General features: G+C 42.8%; 1 protein-coding gene across 4 annotated transcripts in view; it reads left to right on the forward strand.

The window, feature by feature from the left end:
• Positions 1-17,500, forward strand: part of garnl3 (GTPase activating Rap/RanGAP domain like 3) — a 54,298-nt gene that overhangs the window by 23,362 nt on the left and 13,436 nt on the right. For 2 of the 4 annotated variants that reach the window (XM_084035736.1, XM_084035734.1), the window contains exons 3-19: positions 5,076-5,150; positions 6,447-6,546; positions 7,889-8,007; positions 9,250-9,314; positions 9,913-9,976; positions 10,076-10,102; positions 10,348-10,423; positions 11,395-11,493; positions 11,575-11,678; positions 13,466-13,574; positions 13,676-13,721; positions 13,796-13,902; positions 13,988-14,103; positions 14,501-14,605; positions 17,000-17,074; positions 17,165-17,279; positions 17,423-17,449. In XM_084035736.1, the coding sequence (XP_083891862.1) occupies positions 5,076-5,150; positions 6,447-6,546; positions 7,889-8,007; positions 9,250-9,314; positions 9,913-9,976; positions 10,076-10,102; positions 10,348-10,423; positions 11,395-11,493; positions 11,575-11,678; positions 13,466-13,574; positions 13,676-13,721; positions 13,796-13,902; positions 13,988-14,103; positions 14,501-14,605; positions 17,000-17,074; positions 17,165-17,279; positions 17,423-17,449 (1,429 nt within the window). Of the gene's footprint in view, positions 1-5,075; positions 5,151-6,446; positions 6,547-7,888; positions 8,008-9,249; positions 9,315-9,912; positions 9,977-10,075; positions 10,103-10,347; positions 10,424-11,394; positions 11,494-11,574; positions 11,679-13,465; positions 13,575-13,675; positions 13,722-13,795; positions 13,903-13,987; positions 14,104-14,482; positions 14,606-16,999; positions 17,075-17,164; positions 17,280-17,422; positions 17,450-17,500 lie in introns of all 4 variants that reach the window. The other 2 variants (XM_084035735.1, XM_084035733.1) reach the window with 1 other exon arrangement.

Consider the following 17,500-nt stretch of genomic DNA (forward strand, 5'->3'; position numbering starts at 1 on the left):
CTCGCCAAAACATAACCCAAGTTTCGCAAAAACAAAGTGATGCAAAATAAATAAATGTTGCATCCTTGAATGGAACTAATGTCCAGCATTCATTGTCTTTGGGTGTCCCTCTGTCCTAAAGAGGTCGAATACGGTTTCGGAGCATGAAACGATTCTCTCCCTCCGTCTTTGTCTCTCTCCATCCTCCCGCTCCCATTTCATTTGATTCATAACTAATAGCCAATTAAAGCAGCTGATGCATGGCTGCCACTTGTGATGGCTTCACTGCAGCATCATGCCCACTCCTGAGGGGCCCTTAAAGCTGCTGCACCATGCTTGTGTGGCCCCCGGGCTGATTGGGTGGGCCCCCGATGCCTTCAGCACAACGACAAAGATCAGTCACCACCAGTGTCGTCGTCGTAGAAACGGGCCGATTAGCGGCCGCGGCGCTGTTGATGTGTCTAACGCCTCGGGCGGCGTCGATGCTAATAAGGTGCAGTCGATGGCGACGTGGCAACCGGCATGGTGACGCAACGTTGTTTGTCTTTGATTTACAATTTTCACCTCCTTAATTTCTGCTCCTTCACTGGTTGCTTTTTCATGTCATCATGCATTATACATCGTCAGCAGCAGGAGTCGACATGAGAGAGGCTTTCTGCATGCATGTAGAGGTTGTTTGATCGCAGAGAAGAGAAATAACACGAGAGCAGCGATGTCGCCTGTTGGAAAACAACATTCATTAATAATTTAAAAGATATGTACGGATGTATTCCTTAGTTTCCTTAGTCAAGCCCACCAACAAGCATCCTCTGTGTATTCAAAGATATAGTTTGTTCGCCAAAGTAAAAATAAATACAGTGAAACCACAATGGACTTCTGTGGGACGGATGAGTCAGGCTTCCACTGCACAGTCAATATTTGTTAGTAGGTTGAGATAATTGTTGTTCTTTTTTAGGGTTGACGTCCTGCAAGAGGTCTTGAAACGATACGAAAAGATGAACGAAGCACTGTAGAGAAATAAAGGTCCGTTTTTGATATTTGTTCACCACACTTCAGGATTTCAGTCGCCACGTTTCACTTCCTCCTCTAAATGCAGCCGCTGTCGTATTTTTAACTCTCAACTGTCTGACTGTCTGTGTGACACACGGAGACACACAGCTCAGACTTCATCATCTTCATCTTCATCTTCCTCTACTTCTTCATCATCTTCTTTGCTTCTTATTCTTCGTCTTCTTATTATTCGTTTTCTTCATCTTTGTCTTCATCTTTGTCTTTTCTTCGTCTTCTTCTTCATCTTCTTCTTTGTCTTCTTTCTCTTTTCTTCATCTTCTTCCTTTCTGCCTCTTTTCATCTCCCCCCTAATTTTCTCATCCTTCCCTCAGACTGCACCTGCCTCTCTTCATCACCCCCCCCCCCCCCCCCCCCCTGCTGCACTTCCTCTCCCGCTCTTCCCGCCGACGCTCCAGCGTTCTCCGCCTCCCTGGTAGAGATTGTGAGCGTGCATGAACAGACCCACTGATGAGATCAATTATCTATCGGCAGTCACAAAAGTATTGATTTTAATACCACAACACACACACACACACACACACACACACACACACACACACACACACATGCATCCCTCTTTCTCTGCACTGCAGTGCTCTTTTGTCCCGTGGTCCTTGGGGAAATCAGAAGCGCTTTGAGTACGCCTTGAGCTCGATTGTGTTTGTGGAATGTTCAAGTCATGCCCTAAAATGGAAGCTGTTTAAGTGTGTGTATAAGAGGGTGTGTGTGTGTGTGTGTGTGAGTTAAAAGCAGGAAAGCTTTTCCGACGGGGTTACGCATCGCAGAGGGCCTCTATTATTCTTTTATCATTCGGCTTTTTTGTTATCATTACACATCGCTCTTTCCTCTCTCTTCCCCAGCGACCTCATCCTTCATTCTGCCCCCCCCTCTCTCTCTCTCTCTATATATATATATATATATGTGTGTGTGTGTGTGTGTTAGATGCCCCTTCTCTTTTCTCCCTGCCCCTAAACCCTCGGCTGTTGCTCCCCGGCAGAAGTGAGGTGTTTTATGGGTTGTTTGTTAAAGCGTAGCAGCAGAACGGGCTGCCCCCTCTCTCTCCCTCCGGCCCACTGGGGAATCGTTGGAGTGCAGCTTCGTTTTTTTCCCCTTCTTTGCCACTCTTCTGTTGTATGATTTTTTTTTTTTAAAAGCAGTGGCTGCTCGATGCATGCATGAGTGTGCACATAGACGCACATGCGGACTCCCTGGAGCACTTAATGGCTCCTCTCTCCTGCAATTTTTCCTTCTTTCACCTAAAAACAGCAAGAAAAAGCCTTTTCACACACACACACACACACACACACACACACACACACACACACACACACACACCTACCTAAACTCACATTTAACACAGAATGTCACAGATTCTCCCCCCTCTGTTCACATGGAGGCGGCGCATTGCTGTGTTGAACGCTGCATTGGTTTCCCCTCCATTATCCTGCGATTGGACGGTTAATGTTGCAGGAGGCGAGAGAGACACGCAGGGAGATAGAGGCCTGTAGCGTGGAAACTCATTCACTCACACATAAACGCTGGCACATACCACCGCACCGGGAAAGCATGCCGGATATTGTTATTTTGGGGCCTATTAATATGCATACGAAAAAAGGAGGGAAGGCAATATAAATATATATATATATATTATTGCACAGAAAGCTCTCTGTCGTTTATCAGAGCTTCACACCTGCAGCAAACGTGCCTGGCAGGATTGTAGTATCTCCTTATATATATATACCATGGGGAGGAAATGCAGCCAGTGTTTTTACTCTGGTGGGTGAAATCGATGTCATATTAATATGATTATGATAAAATAATCATATTTAATAGAAACGATTAATCAGTGAATCAGTTAGTCGATTGACAGAAAGAGAAATGGCAAGTATTTTGACAGTAAATTAATCGTAAAATCATTTTTCAAACAAAAATGCCAGTTTTTTTTATCTGGTTCCAGCTTTATTGATCCTGAGGGAAATTCAACTTGTGATGATTTGTCTTATATGATAGCCAAATGTTGAGCTTTATGTCACACAAAACAAGCAATTTGAAGATATACCCTTCTCATTGCCATTATTAACTTTTTCTGACGGCATGCAGAGTAAATAATTGGCAGATTAACTGATAAAAAAAACAAACATAATTGCTCTTTGCAGCGCTCGTTTGTTACATAAAAGCAATAAACCCACTTTTAAAACATGGATGATGCACGACAACTTTAGTCGGCCGTTCACATCTGAAGTATTTTAAGTTTAATCATTTTAGATGATGTAGAAAGCCCATTTATTTTGGTGTACAATTATTGAAAAATGTGTTATCTTATTTGAAAGTATACAGAAGTTGACTGTAATTCCACGTGATTGGTATGAACACTTAAGTCAGCGTGATGGTTATTTATGATTTTATTCAGAAGGAACGTTCTGAATGCTCTTACATCGTAGTGTCGTATAATAACGATGGTTATTTGCCATCGTGTTTTCAGTTTTGCTGACGGAATACTACGTAACTTGGGTCGGAGCTGTGGATGACATGTTTACATGCCGCGGTGTCCTGGTTTCTATCGGAGCACACGTGTGCAGCGTGTAAACACATTCATCGGCGAAGGCTTAAATATTGATTTTGCGTCCATGGGAAAGTGGTTTGCACTCTCTCTCTCTCCTGTTTTGATGAGCGACTAATCGTTTACATCATTTTTTCAAATCAAAATGACAGAAAAATAGACGTTTTCCAGCCTCTCGAATATAAAGATGTCCTGCTTTTGGAGGGTTGGTTGGACGAAAAGAAACATTTGAAGATCTCACCTAGGAGGGAAGGCTCAACGGGATGGATATTTCTCTGTATTTTATCATCTACCCTATTAATCGAGACAATAATCTGCGGATTAAGCAGCCGTGAAAATGTTCCTGCCTGATATTTACGGCGCCTGTGTGTAAAAGGTCAGTTACATTTAGTGGCGTTCCATCTTCAGCCCCTGTCTCCGAGGGAAACTTCCTCTTCATCCTCTTCTTGCTCGGCTCCTCCTGAACGTTTCGGGCCATCTGGACGTGTCACAGCGTATGCAGAGGGATGCCAACTCTCCTTTTTTTTAAATATACATGTGGGCAGAGCAGAGACCTCTATCGGCCAAGGGGCCGCAAACATAAAGCACGACAGCCGAGGCGGTCAAAGAGCAGAGGGTAAAGACGCAGAGGGAGGAGAGACTGCGGTCCGTTGCCTGGCAACAAAATGTAATTCGGTGATGGGGGGGGGATAAAAAGGAAAAGAGGACGTGGAGAGGAATAGATTGAAGATGGGAGGTTTAGGTGTCCACATGGATGAGAATCAGGCGGCAAATCGCTCATTGCTAATGCTGAGCTCTCGGTCTCACCTGTAACATGATTATCTATAATAATATATGTAACAGCGTTTTACTTTAGTCACACCAAGATCAGATAAAGATGGCATTATTGGCTCCAGCGTCACAGGTCTGAGAACACACACACAAAAAACATTATTATATAGCTATAATGACTCTTCTGCGATGGTTTCCATTGGTAATGCTGAATCAGAGTAGAGTGTATGGAGTGTGGGCCAGTAAAAGTACAGTTTGTATGTATATAGAGAGGACATGTTCTGTTCTCACTCTTCCAGGATAATTAAATGTCCCCATTCGCTCCCGTAATGTCTGAGTGAGTCAGCAAGAGACGGATAATTGAGGCGATAAGTAAGAAAGAAAGAGGGGAAAAATACAGCATGAAAACTGTTATTTTTTTAACAGCGAAGGCAATCATTGCAAAGACTGGAGTAATTACCGACGGGTTAAGAAGCGTGGAGAGACGAGGGGGAAACACGGGGGACGACGCTGAGGACGGGTCACGTTTCCCACGTTTCTCAGGCCGCCGCGGTCACATGGAGGCGATGCGTCCGACGCCGCTTCCCCTTTTTATTCCGAATGTATTTATGACCTGCTTATTACTGTCTGCAACAAGTCACGGTTTGTCACACAAGTCTAATTTTAAACCTGTCTCCCCCCCCTCTCTGTGTCTGTCTCCCTGTCTCCCTCTCAGCTAATTTCCAGTGACGCAGATGGGGCCATACAGAGGGCAGGGCGCTTCAGGGTGGAGAATGGCTCGTTGGATGAGGTCAATACCATATAATACACTTTTGCCCCCCCCCCTTCCACTCAGCCTTACATACTGCTCCCACTATCCTCAGTGAATGGGCAAATTATCTGTAATTATGGTCATTTTCTGGGGTTGCCCTAAAGAAAAGGTGATGCTCAGACATCTACAGAAGAATAATTAAATATTAAAGGACACTTAATGTATTTACAGTAACTTAAAGGTATAGATGTTGGGTGACTTAGATTCACATTACTCCCATGTCTGCCTGCTAAATAACAACCTACAGCCAGGGGATGTCTTACTAGCTTAGCTTAGCTTAGCTTAGCTTAGTGTAGCTTAGCTTAGAAATGGCACTAACACATTATCTTGTTTGGTTAATCCGCCAAAAAAAAAATCACTTTTTGGTTTTACTAGGCATCACCTGCTGGAACTATTACACTCAACGTAGTCATGGGAACGAGTGTTAGCATACTTAGCTGCTAGCTTACATCTGCCTGCTAATACAACACCACAGTGCTATTGAGTTGCTTATTAAAGTCAGCTAATGGGAAGGGATGTGAAATTCCATTTTTTTAAATCTTTTTATCTGAAAAAATAAATGCGAGAGGACATGTTATACGATATATTATATATGAAAGCTGTCTTATTATATCAACAGTATGCCCAAATGTATTGTATTGTTTTCTTACAGCTCTACTATTTTTCTACGGATTAACCACATTTTTACAGCCAGCTTCCTTTCTTACATCCTCAACATCAAATTACCAGATGAGAGAAACATGACCGCTTTGTTCTCGTTTTTTAATCATGATTTAATTATTATTATTAATTAATTCATTATTAATATGGAAGAAGGGTTACGGAGAAGGGGTGAGAGTAAATAAGTTATTCTTCTTCTCACTCCTTTCCGAACTGTAAAGAAAAACAATTTTAATTTATGATTTTCATTGCTCTGCAAATATTGCTTGGAATGTCTAATTGTTTGACTATTTTTTATTTTTTTATTCCTATTTTCTGTCTTTACTTGTTCCGAACAAATAAATAAATACATTTTTTTGCTTTTTAATGTCACTTACATCTTGGTACGGATTATTTCCATTTTAATAAAAGCAATCACAACAAAGAGACTCATGCTGCCACCGATTGGTCGACTAATCTACTCACTAAATGACCACAGCCCATCGTGTGCACTAAGCTTTGGCTGCAAACTATTGTAAGCTTTTACTGCAGCGTTGTGTCACCGTCTCCCACCGCTGTGCCTTCAAGCTGTGACCATCCTGATGACAACGTGGTGTGTGTTTGTGTTACAAACAGGCTTTGGACTACACGCCGGGAACCTGGAGGAGAACCGACGTCCATCTGGAGAACCCAGAGTACCACACCAGATGGTTCTTTAAATACTTTCTGGGAAAAGGTCAGTGCAGCTCTGTTGTCCTATGTGTAAAAAAACACATGGGGGTAAGAGAGAGAAATACGCCGCAGAAATAAACCACACTCTCAATTTCCTCCCGGGTCGCTTCTTATCTTATGAAGTCAGCCTCGTCCTCACACAGCCCTCCTCTTCATTCGAGGCCAAAACATACCAGCGTCCAACCATATCCCCAATGAGAGTCTCAAACACATTCTAATCCCACGCACCGCCCTCGAAGACGCACACCGCCTCGCCACCACCACCACCAGACAAAGCTCGCCTCCGACAGATAACGCAATTAAGATCGGAGCTTCGGCTTCTGAAATGAGCCCGGCGCCCAGAGGGAGTCATTTACAAGACGTCACCTGCTCCTTCGCCTTTCTGACCTTATCATCATCTCGCCATCCCTCCTTTAACCCTGTGCAACAAAAGATGGTTGTCCGGGGTTTTTCCTCACCGTGACTCGAGTCAGGAGGAATGCCTTGAGCTCAGAAGCTTGAGATAAAGGATGTATGGAGGTCATTCTAAAGGAAAGTTGGAGGGTGTAATCACGGTTACGGGCATGGGCAGTTTTAGAACGAGCCACGTCTCCAGAAAGCTGGCTCGACCCTGTTTTGGACAGCAGCTGAGCCATCTGTGTCTCACAGCCTGAGCAGAGCTGACTTCCTCATACAACACCACACATTATGAACCGTAGGCCAATTATTCTATCGCAAGCGCTTCCTGTCTAATGAAGCGTCCGTTACAAAGACTTAAATTCACAAATCTCTCAATGATTACTTCAGAATAAAGGGGTTTGACCTTGTTTGTTTCCCCCCTGGATTTCCCTGATTTGATTGTGATTTGCTTTCTTCTCACACAAAGTATATAAAGTGAGGCCCAACCTTGCAAAGTCATCGCTCACCTGAAGCATAAAAACATGGTTTAATGAAGAATAAAGAGTTTAAAAAAAAAAAATGAATAGAGAAGGACAATTAAATTGTGGAATGAAGAAAGCTTCAGAGGAGGACAAAGACAGGGACGGCAACGCAGCCAGAGATCCTGTGTCTAATTGGGTTTGGAGGTCTGTTCGGCATTGTTTCCAGAAGATGTTACCCTGTCAACCGGAGGAGCAGACGCATGAATGTGTGACTAGAGATCTTTGTCTGTTCCCTTGAGGGAGGAGGGGAGATAAAAGAAAGGAAGACAGAAAATAATAAAATAGAATAAATAGGAAGGAGGACAAAAGGGCAGGCTAAGATAGCAAGTGGATGGAAGAGTGTTGAATACCTAAATGTTTTGAAATAATCACAATCACTCTTTTTGTGTCGCTGTATAGATGTGTCTGTATGATCTCTGTCTCCAGTCCACCAGAACTACGTGGGTACGGATGCAGAGAAGAATCCCTTCTACCTGTCGGTCGTCCTCTCGGACCAGAACAACCAGCGGGTTCCTCAGTACAGAGCCATCCTCTGGAGAAAGACGGTGAGTTTGGTCGGCACACCTCACAGCGACGACTCGGATGCAATAGTCCTGTATTCAAACTGCTTAAAGGTTCCCCCGTGGAGTCCTTTTATGTGTGCATTTTTCTTTATATTCTGCACACTCATGCAAAAAGGCGGGAAGTCTATCTCGTAAACATAGATGTAAACAATGCGGGATGTAAGAATCGGCTGTTTTGTGAGGAAGAATGCACTCAATACATTATGTTCGTCTTCAAGGACACACGATCCTTTTTCTGAACGTAAACATAACCAAACTCCACGGGTCACCTATCAATAAAAGTATGAATATTATCAGCATTAAAAGTGAAGAAAGTGGTGCTGCAGGGGGAAAACTAGCCGCCGTGCCGGGAACGTTGTTCGACTGTTAATTGCGATATGTGTAAGTAGTATTTTACCGTCGGGTTCAGGCCTCCTCCAAAAGGTCAAAAGATAAATTTGTGGTTTGTCAGATTATTAATGGGGTATAAAAAAAAAAAGTTCTGCTACAACAATTCATCAGGCTTTTCTTCATTATTTCATTCTTTCATTCTTAATTATTAAACGATACATACTGTGACCTCTTTGGCTTCCAACCGTTATCTAAATGAAACCGTCCGAGAAGTCCCACACGGTTTCAGTCTCCCATAAATGGAGTAAAAAGAGGAACATTTCCACGGTGGAGGTGGAACGGGACATCAAATACTATACTCAATACACAAGTAAACTACGAGTACCTCGTTAGTGGTTACTGGTGGTACTTTTGCTGCGTAAAATGTAATATTAGGCGGCAAAAAAGTGGCATTTTGAGGGACTGTGCTTCTCCACTTTTGAGCCACCGTGTGTGTTTAGGTGTGTGTTTAGGTGTGTGTGTGTGTGTTTAGGTGTGTGTGTGTGAGATGCATGTCAGTTGTTGTGTGTTTGTAGTGTGGTGACTCAGCTCCATGAAGATAGCTTGGATTTCATTTAGGCCTCCAGCCGTATCTGCAACCTGATTAAGGTGGTGCCCCTCCGCTGCCTGATCACATTGATTTGTCTTGTTTCTGTCAGACCCTGACCGGTACAGGATGTTGTTGTTGTTGTTGTTGTTGTTGAACAGGACAACTTTGTTTGCTTTGAACTGCTCTGGTTTGAATTTCACTCTGTGAAATCTCTCTCGGCTCAATCAAGAGTTTTTGTACGTGCAAAAACATGCGACTCATCAGTTTGTAATCCCAGATCTGTGTCGTTCTTGTTTGTGGCTCAGGGCACCCTGAAGATCAGCCTCCCCTACAGCCCGACAAAAACACTATCGGTCAAGTCCATCCTAAGGTGAGCGCTGCAGCCTGGAGCTCCAACACCCCACACTTCATTCACGCTTCACATGTGAGAGTTTACACTGCTTTCATGCAGATGTGACTGACGGCAAATCAGAGCCTTTAAATTCATCCAGTTAACAATTATTTAGTTATTGCATAGCTCTAGTGAAGAAGTGAAATGTAATTAGATTTTTAAAATGATTTTCCAGAGCTCGAGGGATGTTTATCTTGCTTTTTTAGTCCGAAAACGATGCTCAGTTAACTGTAATGTATGACAACAACAAATAAAACAGCACATCTCAGAGGTTGGAACCAGAGAATGTGTTTGCTGCTGATGATCATATAAAGTATCCCAATCACACGGAAAACGACAAACCTGGCGACACCTCCGACGGCAGCTCTCTTGAGTGACAGATAGCAGGATATAACAAGATGCATGTAACAGGAGGTCGTACGTTATGAATTCATCGGGCTGAGCAGCTCAAACTCCAAGGACAAGCGGCATGAGAAATTCCCCCGTATCATGTGCAACCCTTTGGGCTATTTGTCGTCCCTCCATGCTAAACATCCCCCTTTTTTCATCCCATTACTCCACTCCTCCTTCCTCCCAGCGCGATGAACATGGACAGGTTTGAGAAAGGCCCCAGGGAGATCCTCAACCCGGAGATTCAGAAGGTGAGATCCAGTCAACATTTCATCCCCGGTCAGCAGCATCTAAGCTGCGTGATGCATCCTCCCGGCTGGATAGTAATTGTCACGTCCTCTTTTCCTCAGGATCTGCTGGTGTTGGAGGAACAGGAGGTATGGGGATGATACCGCTCCCACAGTACAGTATAGCTTATTCATTGATTTGTTTTCAAGGTTAGAGTCTGCTTCTTTGAAACACTTTTTTTTAGTTTTCGCTTCCCAGTCACCTTCACATATCCTATTTTGGAAAAGGATATTTGATATTGTCTTAAAGCTGCAGGGGAGGAAAAAAGCTACACATAAAAATATAAATGAATTGTCAATAATTTCATTATTTTAACCCAGCTATACTTCTGTAGGGTTCTGTCAACTTTAAATTTGGTGTCCTGTTTGCCAAGGATGGACAACTAACGGATGACGAGATGTTCAGCAATGGTAAATCCCTCTAATCTCTTATTTATTCACCGTCCACGCCTAATAAAGGGGTAGTTTGACACTTTGGGTATTTCTCTCTAAGAGTTAGAAACGTTGATACCATCTTCTCACATTCGTTTACTGTGCCACAAGATATAAGATGCTGGCTGTTTTGTACGACGGCCTTTTTTTTATTTTTTTATTACGAGAATAAGGTTGTAACATAACGAGAAAAAAGTCATAATATTAGGTCTACGAGAATAAAGTCGTAACATTACGAGAAAAAAGTCATAATATTACGAGAAAAAAGTCATATTAGGTCTACGAGAATAAAATCGTAACATTACGAGAAAAAAGTCATAATATTACGAGAATAAAGTCGTTATAAGGAAATACTTAGTCTTCTGGCACACCAGCATCAAATTATCATCACTTTGAAGCGATTGTGCAAACGACTGTGTCTGTTTCGAAGAAAGAACCACAAGAAATTGCTTCTTTTGTGGAAGAGGAGCTGTCTGGTAGTGGTCAACTGCAACTGAGGCTGCTGTTTGGTTGAGCTGGTCACGTCAGATCTTGATAACGACTTTGACTTTATTCTTGTAATATTATGACTTTTATCTCGTAATATTACGACTTTATTCTCGTAATGTTACGACTGTATGCTCGTAATGTTACGACTTTATTCGCGTAGACCTAATATTATGACTTTTTTTCTCGTAATATTATGACTTTTTTCTCGTAATGTTACAACTTTATTCTCGTAATATTATGACTTTATTCTCGTAATTTAAAAAAATATATTTTTTTTTCTTTTGGTCTGGCCCTAATACTCCGTCGTAGTTTTGTGATTCCTTGTTTTCGTTTCATATTTCGTGTAGAAATGTGAGAGCAAACGTGGGTTTTTCCCCGAAATGTCAAACTATCCCCCGTATGAAACCAGAATGTAACAGCAGCACATGAAGGTCTTTACGAACGCCCGGTGTTTGTTTCAGAGACGGGGAGTGAGAGTTTCGATAAATTCCTCAGTCTGCTGGGTGATTCCGTTACGCTGCAGGGATGGGCAGGTTACCGCGGAGGGCTGGACACCAAGAGTAAGAGCTCACATCTGCCCAGTGACGGTAAAAAGGATCTGGAATATATTATTATTCTCATTCTTCTGTTTCTGTCTACAGATGACACGACAGGAATTAAGTCCATCTACACAGTGTATCAGGGCCATGAGCTCATGTTCCACGTGTCCACCATGCTACCCTACTCTAAAGAGAACAAACAGCAGGTGGGTGTCTGCATGGGGAACTGTGTGTTTATGTCATTTTGAGCCACACACACACACACACACACACACACACACACACACAAAGGCAACCAAGAATGGAATATTCTCAATTAGCAGATGATGAAATGAATGAAATTTAGTTCAGATCTTATTCATTGTTATGATTTAAAATCGAAGATTCTCCGAAACGAATGACAATTCCATCCGCTCCAGATGTACTCTGTGTTTCCTGCTAATTAGAAAACGATAGTTTAGGACGTTAAAAATGGCGAAGGAAAAAGAGACGAAAGGATGTTATTGCTTTACTGTAGAGCTCCGTTCTGTTATGCCAATATTAGTGAGGATGATTTAAAAGCGCCGCTGCTTAGCAGACCTGACACATAATTGGATTTCTTCTTAAGAAAGAAAAAAACAGACAGTCTGGCGGTCAATAACGAGCAGCGTCTGTCGCTCGTCTCCACTTGAGAGACGGAAACTCTTGTCATCATGGGAAAGAATATGATTGTATTTCACACCTGAAGCTCAGAGTCACACTTGAGCTTGATTTGGGAAGTTGCGGTCTATAATTCACCCCTGATGCCAGAAGAGAGGCTGGTTTTAAAAACCAAAATGATGTGTACTCTTTGGAGCATGAGGGAATGTAACAGCAGGGTCTTGGATAATGAAACGTTTGGGTGCAAAGTTTGCATTTGGGTCTGATTGAGGCCTTAAATGAAGGCTCAGTGTCCAAAACAGAAACGGTTCATCCTAGGGGGAGCATCAATAAAAATGCTACCTGAAGTTTTGAGATCAAAGAGTTGAAATGATCAGTTTATGGTGATGAGAGCTTCTTACACACACACACACACACACACACACACATTGCAGCCTTCCTCATCAACACGGTGACGCAGACTCATTAACTTTAAAAGCTGTGATAATTCATGTTTGATGTTCACAGTCAAATGATGAATGACTTCACTTAATGAGAAAGGCGTCGCTCATCGTGATGATTCTACAGAAAACTAATTAACAAACTCGACAGTTTGCCCTCGGCTCCACCGAGCACTTTAACGCCTTTCAGCTCATTGTTTTGATTTTTACGGTCCGCAGATTTACGGTTTTGATTCGCTTTCATTTCTGAATGCTACAGGTCGCCGTTGAAGTCAAAAAGCACAGAATAAAGTTTGAACCACTAAGTTTGGCTCGTGTAAAAACAACAAGGTCAGCAATAATTGGTGGTAAAATGATGGATTTGCATCGGACATCATAACCCTTGTTGGAGTAATAACTCATCATCATTATCTCTGATGTACATTGCAATTAAACTACCAAATATGCCTGGAAATCATAGAAAAAAAGATGCAGAACTTCCTTAAGTATAGTCACGTTTTTAAGTTTCCTTCACTATCAAAGTAATGCAGTCATAGTTTTCTATACATCCGTGGGTTTATTGCAAAAAGGAGCTGCTAATAGGTACATCGGCATACTTTAAATGCTGCCAATTATAGGCTATAAAATCTGCTGGTGTGGACCAACCGAGCTATCATGAGAGACACCACACCAATGCAAATTTTTGCTCCCTGTCTGCTCAATGTTTAAACCTCGTCGTAACAACTTTATAAGGTGATTATTTAGCAGCGTTGTCTTGACAGTTTGTTGCTCTGCCCTTAAGTGACCATAAAATCAATTAATCCAGGTTTAAAGACGACTCCTGTCTCACGTGAATTAGAGTGCCGAGGTTAAGTTGTCCCCGCTTTTTTTCCTCTCCTCATCTTGTGTCTCTTCGGTCTGTCCTCTCCCGACAGGTGGAGAGAAAGAGACACATCGGAAATGACATTGTTACCATAGTATTCCAGGAAGGGGACGACGCGTCGTCGTCCTTCAAACCGTCTATGATCCGATCGCACTTCACCCGTATCCTTCACGCCGATGATGATGTCAGGGAAAATATGAAGTGATTGGGAAGAGCTTCTGCTCACCGATATAAAAAATCTTTCCTTTACGTCACCTCCCAGATATTTTTGCATTAGTTAGGTATAATAGCCAGAATGACAGTTACAGGTGAGTGCTTTGATTCATGTGATTCAAGTGATTCAACGAGTGTCGTTGCTTCACATATCTGCTCTCCGTCACAGGTTGAAGATATTCTCAGAGGAGAGCGTTCCGCTGTTCGGACCTCCTCTCCCGTCTCCGCCCGTGTTTACTGATCACCACGAATTCAGGGACTTTTTATTAGTCAAATGTAAGAACGCAAAGCCAAGAAAACCGCGTTCAGGATATGGCCGGCGAAATGCATTTCTAATCCCATCTCTCATCGTCTCCTGCAGTAATTAATGGAGAGAAAGCCACACTGGAGACGCCGACGTTTGCCCAGAAGCGTCAGCGGACCCTTGACATGTTGATCCGCTCGCTCTACCAAGACCTCATGCCTGACCTGCACAAGGTACGGCCAACGCCACATTCTTTGGATGGAAATGTTGTTTTTTTCTGCCTCCTCCTTGTCACTTCAGTCACTGGCAGCGAGAGTTGTGTTGCTGTAATCCACTGCAGCCCCTCGGTCTGCCTCTGCATACTGCACCACACCGACTGGATACTGCAATGCTGACTTTCCCAGCAGGGCTCTCCCTCCTCACATCACTTTTGTTCTTATTTCTCTTGTTTTTCTCGACGTCCTCCTCACTGTGTTTCACTGCTGCTGTCCTCGACCCCCCCGCGTGGGTCAGTCTCTAAGCTAAGACCACTTTCTGCTTTCTTTTTCCCCCACATGTGTGTGTGTGCGTGTGTGTGTGTGTGTGTGTGTGTGTGCATCGGTCCACGTTTAGGTTCCTTTTTCTCCCCAGAACATGTTGAACCGGCGGTCCTTCAGCGACGTGCTGCCCGAGTCTCCGAAGTCGGCGCGCAAGAAGGAGGAGGCACGGCAGGCTGAGTTTGTCCGAATAGGACAGGTGAGGGTTTAAATGCACACGAACACCTTCCACCTCTGCAGCGAGAAGGCAGAAACACCCACTTGTGCACATACACGGACACCAGGATATACACACACACACACAGGTAGACACACACACACACAGCCAACATGGACAAACACAAACACACCTACTGTAAAAACACTACGTGTAAACATAGATGCTATTATGTAACCCGTCAGGATTATAATTGTATAAACACATTAACAAAAACCATATTCACATTTTAAATTATCTTTTAACAGAATAAATCATGTAATTCAGGTTCATATTCCATCCAAGTCTGTCCTCAAAACAATAATCACATATATTGAAATTTGGAGTTCTCAGCGTAAGTATAATCCTTGTTTTTCAGCCTTCATCAGACACTTACTTCCACAGCGCGAGTGCATTCTTCAATTTTGACACAATGATGAGCCAAATAGAGAAACTGTGGCAGAACACTATGCTTCTCTCTTTTGTGAGGAGGATCCGTGGCTCTTTATGCCGTCGTAAAAAAGTCGGGAGAGCTGTAAATCCTGACAGACAGCAGAGCTGGACACCTGCTTCCAGCAGAGGGTCGCGGTGAAATAAAACGGGTCTGCGAGCCGCAGTCATATCATCAAATCATAATTGCACCTCCGTGGAGGGTGCTGACGTAACTGTAATGACACAGGAAGTCTGAAAACACAAAGAAGAGAAATGTGCAGAGAGCTGTCCGTGGTCCTGAACCCCGCTGACCTCTGGCTTAATGGATGTTTTGTTGTCTGTGAGATATTAGATGTATTCTTTGCAAGTATGCAAAAACACACTTTTCCAGCAGAGAAAACACACTGCTCGAAGAAATTAGGCGAGCAAAGGCTGCACCTTTTTTTTTTTTTGTTCTTTTTTTTTTTTAATTAGTTAATTAAGATACGTGTTTATGCAACCAACGTAATCCCGTCTCTGTTGTTTCCCCGTGTTTGTTATCACCTTTGTAAACCCTTGTTCTTTCTCTGCGTTTGTGTCTTTCTGCCTGGTTTCTCCGACTCCCGTCGCTCTCTCTGCTCATAAACAAAAAGCCGAGGCATCGACACATTGTGCTGCAAAGCGTGAAAACAAAGGAAGGTAGACGTGCCGAGTCATTGATTATCCAGTTTTGTGGAGACGAGGCGTCCTCAACTCAACCGACTCTCTGTATGGAAGCACAGTATGCACACAGTGTTCATGTTGGTTCTGAGTCCTAATAGATCAGAGGATGTTTTTTTATGGATATTCTCTCGCAGACGGTGAAGCCACACTGCACTGCCAAACCATTGTTCTGCTGGTTGCTATTGATTTCATTTCCTCCAGATTGCCTGTTTATGCAGATATGTAAATAGAGAATTCTTGACTGTGCTGCTTGGATTGGGGAAATTTGTCAATCTGATCCGATGGTTGCTGCTCGAGCAAACTGTATTGCAGTTGAAATCTCACTCAGCAGTTAGACCTTTATTTAATGTGTGATGACACCTTTTTTTTTCCCGATGTCGGGATCCTTTCCACCTCTGCGAGCGGTCGTCACAGTTTCTAAGCGCCTAAATATGCGTGGAAACAAGGAATCAACAACAGCAGCCTGGTTGAATATTAGTAATTGCATACAAGGTGGATAATTGGGCAAGATGAAACCACTTCAGTCCTTCTTGTACTGCATTTTAACGCATGAATCACATGCAGCACACCAGTGAGCAGTTACTTAGTTAAGTATGTGCGACCTGAAGTGACATCATTTATTCTTAAATACAGCTTTGAGGTATTTGTACATTACTTATCTCCATCGTATGCTACTTTATACCACTACTCCTCGACATTTCAGATGGAAATATTACTATTACTAATAATATTACTATTATTATATTACTTTTCACTTTTGTGACTTTAAGATGTGACATTAAAAAGCATATGAGAAACCTGTATGGTCACATTATTTCATATCTTTTTGTGTTTATGGTTTCATTTAAAGTTGTTTATTAATATTACTATTTAATTAAACGTATGTAGCCTTTTTTTAATTTTAATTTCACCAACTCCTCAAATTTATCATGTGACCCCTTCCGAGGGAGACGTTGGGACTAAAATACCAACAATAACTGGATAGGAAGTAGTTAAAACTAGCTGCAACTCAACCAGCTTCAGCAGCAAAATGCCACATTGTTGCATCCATATTAAAAACTGTAGTAATGGCATGAGTTACGAAACTTTGAGTACATTTTACTGATAATATTTCTGTACTTACGTTATATGTGGAATGCAGGACTTTACTGGAGTACTTTTACTTTGTTTTATTGGTTTTATTGTACTTTAATAAAGGATGTGAGAACCAAAGCGTACATAGTTGGCAGTAATTTAATATCTGATTTGACGTTTCATCTTTAGGCTCTGAAGCTGAAGACCATCGTGAGAGGAGATGCTCCGACTAGCCTTGTTACCACGGGCCTGTGCAGGAAAGAGGTGAGAGCAGCTCTTTGACATATTTCACTCTAATTATGTTCATTAAACAGCTGATCTGAAATCCTCTATGCTTGTATGTGCGTGATGCAGCCGTGGGAGTCCCAGTCATTCTGCAGCACGTTCCCCTATGAGATTGTGTGCGCCGACTCCTGGGGTCAGTCTCTGCTGGCGGCCACCGACGCGGCGGGGGTCATGTTGCTAGATGGTGAGGTCATCCCTAATCAATCGCTTCCTATGTCCTCTAAAATAAAGCCACCGATCCATACCCGTTCAATACGGCACTCGGCAGAACGCCGGGGGCCAACGGCTAACATGGTGATGATGATAACGATGTTGTCCACATTTCAGGTCCCGATCCAGCTTCGTCCAACGCTGGTGAGTACCACGCAGAGAATCCTCCCGCTCGAGGGTTTTACTTGGTTTTTC

Source organism: Eutrigla gurnardus (genome assembly GCF_963514095.1).
Source record: "Eutrigla gurnardus genome assembly, chromosome: 19".
Taxonomy (NCBI): domain Eukaryota; kingdom Metazoa; phylum Chordata; class Actinopteri; order Perciformes; family Triglidae; genus Eutrigla; species Eutrigla gurnardus.